The sequence below is a fragment of the Populus trichocarpa genome, chromosome 2, assembly GCF_000002775.5.
Source record: "Populus trichocarpa isolate Nisqually-1 chromosome 2, P.trichocarpa_v4.1, whole genome shotgun sequence".
Taxonomy (NCBI): Eukaryota; Viridiplantae; Streptophyta; class Magnoliopsida; order Malpighiales; family Salicaceae; genus Populus; species Populus trichocarpa.
The window spans coordinates 8,195,909-8,210,488 of record NC_037286.2 but is presented as its reverse complement, the minus strand read 5'-3'; the positions used below and the strand labels follow the sequence as shown (position 1 = coordinate 8,210,488).

Sequence of the window (14,580 nt, the reverse complement as noted above, 5' to 3'; positions counted from 1 at the left end):
ACAACCTTGGTCCCAGGCACGAGGGCCACCATGTGCAAAAGCAACAAGAAATGCGGGTGCCAGCCAGCACCCTTTGTCCTATCTTATTGGGCCTTCCGAACCATCTGGCCCAGGCTTTGTCATTAACATCTGGCTAAATTAACAGCAGCACCCTGTAAAATACATGGGCTTTGAAAGCTCATTATGGTAAGAGGCAAAGGAGAAATGAGGGGGAAACAGTGGTTGTAAATCCATTTACTTCATAATAAACTGCATTTTCCGTGCCCAACCACCATGCTGGACTCTAATTCTTCATGCATATTTCTCCAGTCAAATATCAGGACAAGCGAAGAGAAATTCACAAATGACAGTAAACTGACAACATAAAATGCCTGCCAATAACGAGAATGCAACGTTACTAAAACCCATCATTTACAAAAGTCCAAATGGTGGAGCTCGTTTACAATGAGGATACGTCTTAACATAATCTGTCGATATACCAAGACAATCTCAGTGCGTATAGCATTGCAACAACAGTGTTCTCAGACGATTACAGATACAGATAAAAGGAAATGGTACTACTAAGCTGATTTACACAAGCTCGAATGCAATACTTCTCGGTGCTAATGCACTTGACTATCCTCAGTTTTCTTCTGGAAGAGAAATGATCCTAACAGAACAGCAATGCCAGTTATAGCAATAGTGAATAGAAGTCGTTTCCGTGAAAAGTCCTGTGGCTGCCTTCTCTGGGGACCTTGTGGCTGTCTTCTTTCAGCAGCCCTCACATCCCTTTTAGACAAATTCCATAAGTTAGGAACCATGGAAAAAATATTTAAATCCAGATACTAATATCTTTCCAGTAAATCCAAAAGAAAGTTCAGAAAACATAAAGCAAATATCCAAAAATGCTCATTGGGATTGCACAACTCAAAGTGTCTACAAAAGAGGGCCACAGATGCTGAAGCCGCCTACATATCAATACAGGAAAACCATGAAAAAGGTAGTCATGCCAGTGTCTCTATAAAAGGAGGATATGGATGCTCACCATGGCCTCTAATACAAATCTAGGGATCGCAATGGGTACCCACGGTCAGGTTTCTACTATATCCATACCCTACTACCTATTATCCAATAGGTAAGAAATTTAGATATTTATACCTTATCCATCAGGTTTCGGGTATCCATATAGATATCAATTATCCGAGAACTATTTATTATTCAAAATAAAATAAATCAGTAATTTATATATTTGAGGTATGTATATTTATATTAAATAACAAATTATAAATGTTATACATATATATGTGTATTGTGTCAATATTGGGATATGTATATATTGTATTGTATTAAAAAAATATAAATGTTATAGATATATGTATCTATATGATACAATTATATATATCTTGGGTTAAGTTTGGGTCGGGTTTAACAAAATTCATACCATATTCATTACCTATCATGTAAGGTAAATATCCAAAAAAACCCACCCATTCGAGTATGTTCGAATGTTATCTATCAAGTTCGGATGAAATTGTCATCCCTATTCAAATCCATACATGCCAATACTAGGGCCAACTATCCAGAAATAAGCTAGATACTTTAGGGGACTGCTACCAATGAAACATTGAAGTCAAGAGAACCATCTTTTCACAGATTAATGCATGCAAATATAATGCTGCAATTGGATGAGGATATTAATAAGGAAATAGGAAAGAGGCTGTTTGATATCCGTCATCTCAGATGCATGCATCTCTACTGCAATAGGTTTAATCATCACTCTCAATGCTTTGCAAATTTTTACATTTTCCACATCCACTGTCTCAGATTGTGTTCTGTAATACCACCACTATGCTTCATATGATATATCAATCACATCAAAATCATTTGTGCACAACACACTATGTGATGAATATCTCATAAATGAGAACATCAATTTCTAACACTTGGAACTAGAAAATCAGGAAAGGCAATATAATAGCATTTTCATTCAAAAATTGCAGGCAAGGGGTATATAGTATATCTACCTGGAAGACTCTACAGTAGTATCTGGTAAGCCAGTGCATCTAGACTCATGATTATATCTTTCTCGCAGTCTAATGTATTTATTACACATGTGACAGAGTTCTGTCCGATTCCCACATACCTCCTAAAATTAAGAGAAAAGCAGGTGTATATATTAGATTATGCTAAAGCAGGCAGCAGAAACAGATGTTGAAATTTCTAAATCATTGTGAGGTCCCTACCTGATGCTCAGCTAGATCAACTGCTGGCAATGGAAACTCACAGAACTCACATGTGACAATCCTTTGGGGACAATTTTCACCTTTATGGACAGCTAGAATTTCACGTTCCATTGTCTCACTGCAGAGTGAACAGGCTACCTGCTCGATATATAAGTCAATAATATAGAAAGCATCAACAAATATTTTAATTACTAAGGTTGACATAAAACAAGTACAGACAGACAATCAATCCTCTCAAAAAGCAAACAGTAGGAACACCAAAACTGGATATCTTGGTCTTCAGCACCCACGGCCAATAAAAGAAATATTCCTACTATGTACATATGTAACTATTTTGCTTCAAATTGTAGGTCCAAGAAATAGCAAATTTATGAAAATACACATAATTGATAATGCTAGAAGGAATGCATTACCAACCATAAACAGGATACTTTTTTTCTTCAATTACACCCCATCAAACCCCGCTCCCATATTACTTGAACTAATGACCAAGGATCACAATTAATGAAAATGTAAACATGACAGACATGATTTTTTTCCCAGTTAAGTGCCGCGCAGAATTAACTGGAATAAGTTGTCATAGAAGAAATAAATGAAGTTAAGAAGACAATCTCATCTGAAATGAGTAAAAATGATCACTGAACTAAAAAGCTTCTACATTATCTTTCCACTAAAAGCAACCACTTCCAGTAGACCAACATACCGGAGCATGAGTGTTCAAGAAATGTTCCTCAGCATGTTTCTTGGGGACCATATCACCACAGATTTTACATTTTTTGAGATTTCGGAAACAATGTGCATAGTGCAAATCAATGTTTGAGGAAGGAATAGCTCTGTCACTGTAAAAAGAAAAATTAATTGAAAAAGAAATCACTAATTAGCACATCAGTTTTGTTTAAGCATCAGACCACTCACTGTCACCTGAAAAAAGTAGTCCGAGACAAGGAAGAACAGTGCACTTGCATACAACATTCTAGGGAAAAAAACCCAACATATTACCAAGAAAAGCACATCAAATCAAGGATCACAAGGAAATTATCAAGAAAAGCTTGATCCACATATTAATATCAGTAAAATTACAAAAGACTAGTAAATCGAAAGAATCTAACAAAAACAGCGAAGCTACAGATAAAGGGTTATAATGAAGAATAGATTGAACACAATTCAAGACTCCAATGCCTCAAGATACAAGCATTTCAAGGTCAGAGTTGACCACGGTCACGAGAAACACCAATCAAGAAGACAAGCAGATCGAACAAGGATTACACAGAATTTAAATCCCAAATATTTTACGAAAATCAATTGAGGTTTTGATAAACTTAAACATGAGAACTCTACAAAGAAACAAGGCCAATAATTAAGTAACAATTAAAAAAGAGAGGGAGAGAGGCAATCAGAAACTTGATAGTCATAATTACCAGTGACTGCATATGCTAGTTGATTCCTCAGATGCAACTGCCATATTCGAGATACCAAACGACGACGCTTTTTCTTCGATAAGATTCTTAAGGAAAACCAAAATAATTAAGTACACAAATCGAAATCGGATTAGGTTGCATGAAAATAACGATCGACAAACAGACAAAAGGAAGAATTTATTACAACCTGTGATTCTACTCCTGTTTTTGTTCTTAATTACCTTAACCAACTCCTAAGTCTTCTCTGTTCTCTGTTTTATTGTGCTGTAATAATTTGGGATTTTTTAAGAAGAGAGCGATTGACGATTCCTTTGGGTTGGGTGAACAAACTCTTTTATTTTTCGATGGAAAGACTTTTTTTTTTTTTTGGTACCCTTTTGAGTCCACATTTTGCCATACCAAACAAATATGCTTTTTTCTAGTATCCACGCGCTGTCCACTTGCGTGTTTTACAAGCTCCTATCTCTTTAGTTGAGTCTCTACCTGGCTAGGTCCTGGCAAATTAACCTTTTCGGCCCAGACAGAACTCTGGTAGTTTGGGCTACGGTTTCAATTATTAAGGATTGCTGGACTTGCATGGGTTTGATGCTTTGCTTGTACTGTTTGAGAAAATCGAACTCAAAACTTGTTCGAACTTCAAAAATAAAGTCTCTATGAATCTTTTATTTCAATGTAATGTGCATAGTTTGTTTTTAATGGATTTTAAAGATAGGATTATCCTTAATATCTAAAAATAAGGTGTAGTTTAAGGCAGCCCCTTTTTAACCTTCTTTTTGTTTTGTTTTTACCTGTGAGAGGATAGTGTATCCAAATGCTTGAGACAGTGGGTTTGTTTGTGTATTTTTTTTTGTTAGGATAGCAGATATAATAGTATGTTTATTTTTGTGTTTCATAAGTGTTTTAAAAAAATTTAAAAAAAATTATTTTTTTGCTTCAAAATAATTTTTTTATGATTTTAGAATTTTTTGGATGTACTAATGTCAAAAATAAATTTTAAAAAATAAAAATATCTCAATATATTTTCAAGTAAAATACACTTTACAATACAAAATATGCTTTTAATCATAATAAATTATTAAGTGAATTTAGTGGACTAACCAATTATGAGAGGACAATACTATTATATCCAAAAATAGTAAGAATTAATTGGTTTTCTCTCTCTTTTTAATAATAATAATAATAACAACAACAACATTAACAATTTTTTTTTTATCAGTCTTAAATTAAATTATAAACAACATCTATTAGTTATATATTTGTAAAACTAGTGGTCCTGCCCCTCCATCAAAGCCAGAACCTTGATTTTTATCTTACTAAAATTTCAATGCACAAATTTAATTTGCAATTTAAAACGTTGTAGTGGTATTTTTTTTTAGTTTAACGTGGATGTCCGGACCAGCTTGCGCGCACATCGACTAATCCCACGTTGTAGTGGTATTTGATATTGGACTTGGTATAGTTCTATATAGATGGAATTAACATGTATTCTGTTTTTCTTAGATAAATGATAATCACTATTTAAAAAAAAGGGTTTATTTTTCAAGAAAAAAAAATATAAATGTAATTTGACATTTTAAATCAGATTATTAATGATTAATTAATTAATTACAAAATCTATTAATTTAGCTTTATATGTGAAAACCATTAAAATATATTAAAAAAAACTATTAACATTTATTATTAAGTTAATTCTTATCATATAACATAGAAAAATATTAACATGTATCATAATTAAAACTCAGTTAAGTATTTATCAGGTTAAATCCCCACTACTCCATTATCTTCAATTTCCATCTTTTATTATAAATAAAAATTTGAGGACTATCAATCATTATCATGGAAGAAAATATAACAAACATGTGGTTTTCATGGTTATAGTCACTCTTCTTTTTTTCGTTCACACACTCCACACACACACACACACACACACACATATATATATATATATAAAAAGGAAATGATGGAGTTCTAAAATGTATTTTCTAAACAGGCAAAGTCAAGTAAGAAATTAAGAGAAATGGATAAATGACAGTTTTTTTAGATCGGAGGGGGTAATATAGACGTTAATGAGACTTATTACTTATAATGTATTTTTTAGAATGGATAAATTGCTCTCATATTCTTGAAAAAAAGACAACATAGCCACTATCTGAGGGGCGTTTTCTAATTTTCATGTTTTTTTATAGTATAATTACCATGTAACTTTTAGGATAAAGTTTTTTTTGTCTGACATTTTAGATTTTTTAAACTTTGGTTTTATTATAGTTATCTCGTGAGCTTAAGAGTGTTATGATTTTTCTATAATTAAAAAAAAAAACTGGTGCCTCTCGATGGCTTTTAGTAGCCTTTCATAGTAGTATCCAAAGCATCGCACCACTCTTTACATGGTGGGCTGGCGTGTATTGACTTTCATGGCTCTGATGACAATTTTCTCCTCCCCTTTTTTTTCTCTCTCCTCTGCATCAAAAGGTGTGCTAGCCTTACAAAGTGATTCTCAATCATTTAATTGTATTAAATTTGATTTATTTATTTATTTAATTTTACTCTTTAACATTTGATTTTTTATGGTTTTTTTATCAAATTTGATTCTCATTATTTTAATTCTTATTTATTTTAATTTTAATTTATTTTATTGGATTTTATTTTTTGATTTAATCTCTAATTATTTGATTTTAATTATTTTTTTTTAAATTTGATCTCTATTTTTATAATTGCAATTCTTTTTATTTTGAGTTCTCTTCTTGATTAATTTTTTTTGTTTGCAATTTCATCCTTATTGTTTAATTTCAATGAATTTTCATATCATGTTTGATGTTTTTTTTATCATGGTTTTAAAACCTGGCCTAGGAGTCGACCCCTATCATGTCCCAGGTCACGGGTTTGGTCGAATAACCTGGGTTACCAAGGTTAATTGAATTTTTTTATTGTGTAGGAAATAAAAACGATATTATTTTAATTAAAAAAATAATGACAAAAAACAATCAACATGTGTTGACATGATTTATTCTTATTTAATCGCTTGATTTTTTATTCAACTAAAATAAAAATGGTATTATTTTGATAAAAAAATAATTTAGAAAAAAATGCAATTATGATCATTTTTTTATTGACCTTTCTTTGTTTTGGATTATTTTTCATAATGTTTTTCAATTTCATCCATTTTCATTTCATTTTGTTTTGTTTTTATATTAAATATGATACTCATTCTCTTGATTGTGGCTTTTTATTCTTTTATTGGTTTTTTATTTCAATTTTCCCCTCAATATTTTATTTCATTTCTCTGTTTTGTTTTCTAGATTTTTTTAATTTCTCTTTTTTAGCAATTTTCTTAATTTTTTTTTATCTTTCAATTTTATTCCGCAACATTTAATTTCCTTTTTTTTTTGTCTAATTTTGGTTCTCATTCTTTTAATTGCTTTTTTTAATCCTTTTTCTTTTTTTGTTCCATTTTTCGATTAAGTCTCTCATCATTTTCTTTCATTAGTTTTTATACTAGATTTGGTTCTCGTTATTTTAATTATTATTTGTTTTTTTTTTAGTTTTTTTATAGTTAAGAATTTTGTTCAAATATTTTTTGATCTTTTGTATACCAAATTTTATTATTTTGTTCAATTTATTTTCTTTGACATTATTAAACATTAAAAAAAAACAAACGAAGCTTTAAATATTTTTAAATGCAAACACGAAACAAAAAAAGAAGTACCGTATCATTCGGACAACATTACGAAGTAAGCTCGTCCACTATAAAAATCATCTTATATCGAGTCAAATAAAAATATTTTCATTGATTGCATAAACTAATCAAAATATCAACTAGTTTATTCCAAGTTGTTTTTCTCAGTGTAAAGATTAGAGCATAAGAGAAGAGTATGGCTGCGCCTTTCACATGATGATGCCTACGATGCACACGCAAACCTTTTAGACACTGTTCATTTACCATAGTCCTTATAATTGTTTACAGTATTAAATTTTGCTATTCAAGTCTTAATTGTTTAAGAACAATAACATTTAACTTAATTTTGCAAAACCAAGCACCAGCCGCGCGTTGAAATTTTTCCTTGATATCGCGAGAGCCTCGTATCTAGAAATATAAAAAACAATGTTAAGTTCAATAGTAAATAAGTTAAATTTTAATGGATTAAATTGAAAAGAAAAAAAATAAATAACAAAAAAATGAGGCTGATCTTTTCTCTGCCTTGTGCAACTAAGTCCCTAGTTCTTTCAAGAAAAAATTTTTGAATATTTATCTATTGTTCAATTTCAGTCCAGATAGCTAAAAAACAAAGATAACTGACCTCTTTGAAAAAAGATAGGGAAAAAAAAAAGTATTAGTGAATCTAGATAGCAATAATAATTATTACTATTATCCTCTAGAAATAAGTAATATATATTATTCTTTAAATAGCAATATTTATCTATTGTTTAATTTTTTTCAAAATCGTTTTTGAAATACAAAAACAAACATGACCTAAAAAATAATTCCACCTTATAAAGTTATATATATGCTCTTACAACCGACCATAAAAGGTTGCAAGTCGTAACTTTGAAAAGGAAATCCCTTTAATTACCTAACCCAGAGATCATTTTAACATGCAATAGAAGCTGAGAATTTACTACAAGTAAAATACTTTCAAACCAAGCATATTATAACTTATAATATCACGAAAGAGTCCTGTAAATCCCATTCATCAAGGCTAAATGTCTGTAGCCTTTATAAATTTATAAGAAATGATCTGTTATTTAAACATATTTTAATTAAATGGTTCACAATTAATATGGTGCAGATATAATTAGTATATATCCTGCTCAAGTACTTGGATGCTAAAATGTTACCTTTAAGTTCCACACGAGTCAACATCAATCACATTGCTACTGTACTTTTCTATGGATGTGAGCATTAATCTTCCAAGTCAAGGCCAGAATCTGACTTATCTTGGAGCGACCTGCAGCCAAGCGATTAGTACACACTTCACAACATAGTTGTTTTAAATTATGGGATTTCATGGGATATGTTATCACGAGGTATATATATAGATTGAGATCGCGATAATAGATGTTTTTTTTATATAATATTTTGAATATGTTTAGAAATATATTAAAATAATATTTTTTTAAATTTATTTTTAATGTTAATATATTAAAACTATCTAAAATCATAAAAGAAATAATTTAAAATAAAAAATTTAAGAATTTTTAAGAATACCTTTTAAATTAAAAAAAAAAACGTTATCTGAATTAGGTATGATCACAATACAATTCGTTTATAATGCATGTATTGGTGTTCTCTTTCAGTAATGGCAATTCATATTGACAAATTTAGTGGCATATATATAAAATTCTTTATGTTGAGTATAAGGCCAAGAGCACATCTGCCAACAACATACTTCTTCTTTACAACATTTTTTTTTATTTTCTTCACTTTTTTAGTAACCAAACAGAGTATGCAACGTCAAAAAAATAAAGTAAAAAGCTTCATACCATTTAATATATGAATTTACACCAATTCATCCTCTTTCATGAATCCACGTGAAACGAAGGGCTTTGTGAATGCATGACAATTAATCACAATACCACTACAAGGTTTTGAAGTGGACTGGCCAGGAATGGGATTTGGAGGTTAAGATGGACGAGGAGACTTAAGAGAGCAAGGGAGAGTAGACGTGGAAACATAAAGAAGAAGCTACAGTGCCTTTAAAACAATATATTACTTCCCAGATTTGATTAGATCGTGGGTCAAACTGAATTTTTAACTAATTCAAGTTGGGTTGATTTTTTTTCTATTTCTTTAACATGAATCAATCCAAACCTCGAATGACCAAGTCTCAAGTCACCTATTGGCCGATCTAGATTTTATAACTAGGGTTGTTGTAATATTATTAATTTTAATATTCAATATAAACTAAAGTATAATAATAATTATTATTACTATTATTATTATTTTAAAAAATATTTAAGCTTAATATTAATATATATTAAAAATAAAATAGATTTTTATATATTTTATTTTATATTTTTCATGATCAATCAATCTATATGTATTTATAGTCTTTTTATTTTATACATCATTACCAAATATAATTTTATTTTTATCTTTTAATCTCTATTTCTACTATTTCTATTTTTTTATATTAAAATAGTAATAAGATGATCCTCTTATTAAAACAATATATTAATATGCTTTATAGGAATAGTAAAGCACCGTGATAAACTCATTCTTTTAACCTTGTAGCCTGTAGGCTAATGTGTAATAAACATTAAGACGTATATCTTTTATTTCTTTAAATAAAAAAAAGATTTTTAAAACATAACATCCAATCATCGAACGTTACTTGTACTAAAAATACTTTTAATTCACAACGCAGCATAATAATCAAAATACAGGACAACACACCGCAACCCTGCTAAAATACTCTTAAGCTAGCGGCACCCAATATTATCCAGGTGGTCCTGCCAACCCACCAAAACGGGACAGTGGGTGGAGCCATGTTAGCAGTGGATTAATTACTTTAATTATCTCATTCCATAGATTTAAAAGAAAAGGTAAGAATGTCTTTTTGTTGAAAGGTTCGTTTCCTGATCTCACCACTCTTCCATCTCATAAAGGCCCCGAAGAAGTGATTTTTCACAGGAAAGTTCCGAGGTTCGGGGTGCACGATAGGGTGGTATATGATATCATGGTAGTATTGTATTTTAAAGTTTTTTTAAAAAAAATATATTAAAATATATATTTTTTAAAATTATTTTTAATATTAGTACATCAAAATATTTAAAAATATTAATTTAAAAGAAATAATTTTTTTTAAAATACAGAAATAATCGAAGCCCGAAGTAAGAATATTTCCACCGCCGGGACGATAAAGTAATGGAAGTCAGTGATGGGAAGATCAACATTCTTTTTCTTGGTCTATGCACTGATATCATTTGGCTGATGATTGACACTTGTCCTCACTTTTAGCTGGAAGCTCATGTTTTTTTTATTCAGTAACCTCGATTATGGGCTCGTTAATCACAGGGACCCAGTATTTTTTAATTTCCTAGTACGATTCAACCTCATTGGCTGTTTCATCTTTATTCACGTGGGCTCGTCCAATGGGAAGCTTGGCTCAAGAACATGCAATCCCAAATCCCAGGCAACGTGATCTGTGTTTACTTAGACAGTTCACCAATTAATAACCCCACAAATAATATGCATTAGATTCTTAATCATTAAAGCTTTCGCTAATGATTCTCTTTCGAGTTAAGGAGAAATTAAAGAGAGATTCTGATGTTGCCATGGAGATCATAGCCACACACGATTTTGGGCGTTGGTCTAAAGCTGTTTGCCATTGGACAAAGGCGTGCGAAGAGAACCCTCGATTGGCTAATGAATTTTGTCGCCTTCACGTGCGTGTTCCATCTAAGCAAATCAAATCTTGACAGCTGCTTGCTGGACTCTCGTGCGCCTGGAGGATTGCAAGATTTGCAGATTCGACATCAACGTCGATCAATTACACGTATTATTTATCCCGACTGTTACTTAGAACTGTGCTCTGCAATTCTGCTTATCTAATTACCACTACCAGATTTCAAAAAAAAAAAAAAATAATAATAATCGAAATAGCCATGTGTTCCTGGCTTCGTGTGACTCTTTAAATCTGAACCATTGATGTATCCACGTGTTACGAACACAACAGATCTTAATCTACTTGCAATGATATGCGCGTAGAAATTGTTTGAGAATGCAGTGCAAACCGTATTCTTAAAAATTATAATTCTTTTTATTTAAAATAATTTTTTTATATTTTTAGATCGTTTTGATGTACTAATATTAAAAATAATTTTTAAAAGATAAAAAAACTTCATTTTGATGCATTTCTAAGCGATAATACTTTGAACCGTCACCGCTATCGCAATCCCAAACAGACTCTTAGTTGTTTTTGAAAAATTTGAACAAAAAAACTTACACCTGGATAGTAGTTATTATTTTTAAAACATTATTTTCAAAAAAAAAGATTTGATAACACTTTGTTATCGGGCATTGGACTGTTGACCAACTATATCAAAATTAGAAATCAGTTGGACCACATTTTTTTAGTAATAAATTAAAATTTTATATTGGATATACTGTATTTCTCGGATTTTGAGAGATAGGGCCACTATCCTTCTTGTATTGTACAAAACATAACCAAGAAATATTCAACTCCAGACAAAAACTTGCAATGAGCCTACCAATCCATCATTAGTGATATGCGCGCAGGCTCTGGTTCTATCTCGATTTAGCTTGATTTGAAATGCATACGAAGATTTGAAATCTTGCCAATCAAATTTGAATCGCCTACAAGCACTCGATGTCAATACTTTGACGAGAACGAAGAGGGATGTAAGATAATAATGTTCCTCCTCTTCTTCTTTTTTTGCCAATAACCTAGCTGGGGATTGTGGAAGTTATCTAATTATAAGACTAAAAAATACAACCAGCTTATTATATATCACTACTTATCTATTGGGGTGGGGTGAGTGAGTTTTAAATAGAATATTATTTCGGAAGAATTCATTTGCTCACAAGACTCAACTTTCAAGAGTTGTTTAAGAAAATATCGAGTTGTGGGTAGGAATAATGAGTTGCCGACACTTTTTGAGAACGCGGTGCAAATCATGTTTTAGAAAAAATATTTCAAAAAATTCTTAAATTTATTTATTTATTATGTTTTCAGATCGTTTTGATATATTATTATTAAAAATAATTTTTTAAAAATAAAAAATATTATTTTAATGCATTTTTAGATAAAAAAACATTTTAAAAAACAATCATTACCACATTCTCGTAAAAGATATAACCAGGTTTTCTTAAGTTCATGTGTAAAAGAGTTGACAAGTCTTGATTTATTATCAGTAAATAACAAAGAAAAAATGATTATCAGAATGTGAAATCGAATGTTATTCTATTTCTTTTTTAAATATTCACATGATTTCTATTAATCTAGAGAATGCATTAATTATAACACAATTAAGGACTTATCAATCATTTAACTATAAAGGAACTTCCGGGAAAAAAAAAACTACAAAGGAAAGACGTTATGTGATTAGAATATAAATGGAAAAAAAAGAAATAACTTCTAATAAATAATGTTTAACTTGAGAAAGTTTCTTTCTCTTCCGGAAAGGGAAGTCATTGTGATAGCTGAGATGTACATTTAAGAAAAAGAATAACTTACGAGTTAATATTTTTTAAAATCTTTATGTTTAAATCTTGAGTGGAAAAATTAATAAATTCTTCTGAATATGTTAATACGAGGTGTGATTTTAAAATTGTTCAAAGAAATAATTTCAATTGACCTCTAAATTATTCCAAAAATACCTACGCTCCCAGCGAGAAGAAGTACAGGTGTTGAAGGCTAAAATATATTTGATGGGCTTCAGATAACTTGAAAATTGGGTTGTCAGAACTACGATAGAGAGACAGGAAAAAAAAAAAAAACAAGAACACAGAGAATCAGGTATTTATATCTCTGAGACTCTAATAATTCCTAGTTCTTACCAAAAAGAGAGGATCAGGTACCTTGGCTACATCAGTTTTTGCTTGCACCTGCAGGCCACACGGTCTCCGATTTCTTAATTTGGAAACCTTAAGAACAAGAGAAAAGGAAATCACTTTTTTCCTCTGCTCGTCTTCGCTTTTCACTGTCCAGATTTCCTGTCGACACGTGGTGACACGGATAAGCAGGGCCTTCAGCCTTTTTTTTTTTTTTAAATGACGAGGATGTCCTGGCCCTACTAAAGGATATCGAGGAGGCTCCATTGCGTTACCAAAGGAAAACATCATGGAATCATGTTAGTGTCCTTTATACGCGGCTTGTCTGGACTTGAATTGATGACTGTTTACTCCTACTTGCACTGTACTGCAGGTTTGATTTCGAATTCTTTTGAATGTGTTAAAAAAATAAATAGAAAATAACATGCAGCGACCCGCTTGCTATACCCGTTACCAAAGAACGCGTCGACTGCAATACTCAACTCCGAATTCAACCAGTATCAACATGATAGTTGAAAAAACAGAGAGGCATTTTACATTTTAAAAGTATTTTTAAAAAGTTTAATTTTTTTTATTTTGAATTAATTTTTTTTTGGTATTTTCAAATCATTTTAATATGCTGATATCAAAAATAATTTTTAAAAAATAAAAAACATTATTTTGATGCATTTCCGAGTAAAAAACACTTTGAAAAATAATCGCAACCACACGCCCGTAGAGTTTTTTAGGTTAAAATTTATTTTCATAAAAAATACTTAATAAATACTTTAAAAGCTTTTTTAAAGTTCTTATACTCTAAAATCAACTAAACTTAAAAAAATCAAAATGAAACTCGATTTTTTTTCATATATATATATTTTTTTAGTTTAATGTGGATGTCCGGGCCAGCTTGCGCGCACCTCGACTAATCCCACAGGCCCTGAAGTTAACGACCATGTAAGCCTTCAGTGACCATCATATGAGCAACCACAAGACTTGAACCTGAGACCACAGAGGGAGCAAATCTCTTGATCTCAAGTTTTTACCACTTGGCCACCACCTAAAATTTTGGACATACATGTGTGTGTTATTTAAACATTTTACGTTCAATGGAATGGATATATAAGAAATAGGATTGCGAGACGTATTCGTAGCTATATCCTGTATCCGTATATGCATTAATTCTAAGATTGATATTACTTAGGTATAAGATCAAAATAAATCACACACGTATTTTCTTTTGTAGTTCTGTAAACCTTATTAAATATTTATTTGGTAATACAGGGCAGTGATATTTTTTAACTAAAAATATATTAAAATAATAATTTTTTATTTTTTATTTATTTGTAACATAAACGCACGAAACACAATAAAACAAATCTAAAAAAATACTTTAATATATATATATATATTCAACCATGAAAATAAACACTCCCTGTAGCTGTTAATT

At 30.6% G+C, this 14,580-nt stretch overlaps 1 protein-coding gene across 2 annotated transcripts; it reads right to left on the bottom strand.

The window, feature by feature from the left end:
- Positions 1 to 368: 368 nt before the first annotated feature.
- On the bottom strand, positions 369 to 4,019 carry LOC7461843 (uncharacterized). Of its 2 annotated transcripts, none has more exons than XM_006386395.3 (6): positions 3,862 to 4,019; positions 3,641 to 3,726; positions 2,926 to 3,061; positions 2,223 to 2,360; positions 2,004 to 2,125; positions 369 to 768 (listed from the first exon to the last, which is right to left on the bottom strand). In XM_006386395.3, exons 2-6 carry the CDS (start codon positions 3,682 to 3,684, stop codon positions 603 to 605), a joined length of 606 nt encoding a protein of 201 aa, XP_006386457.1. In that variant the 5' UTR covers positions 3,685 to 3,726; positions 3,862 to 4,019; the 3' UTR covers positions 369 to 602. The 2 variants fall into 2 exon arrangements, with proteins under 2 accessions (XP_006386457.1, XP_002301111.1); XM_002301075.4 differs by having other exon boundaries at positions 3,828 to 3,995.
- Between the last annotated feature and the right edge of the window lie 10,561 nt (positions 4,020 to 14,580).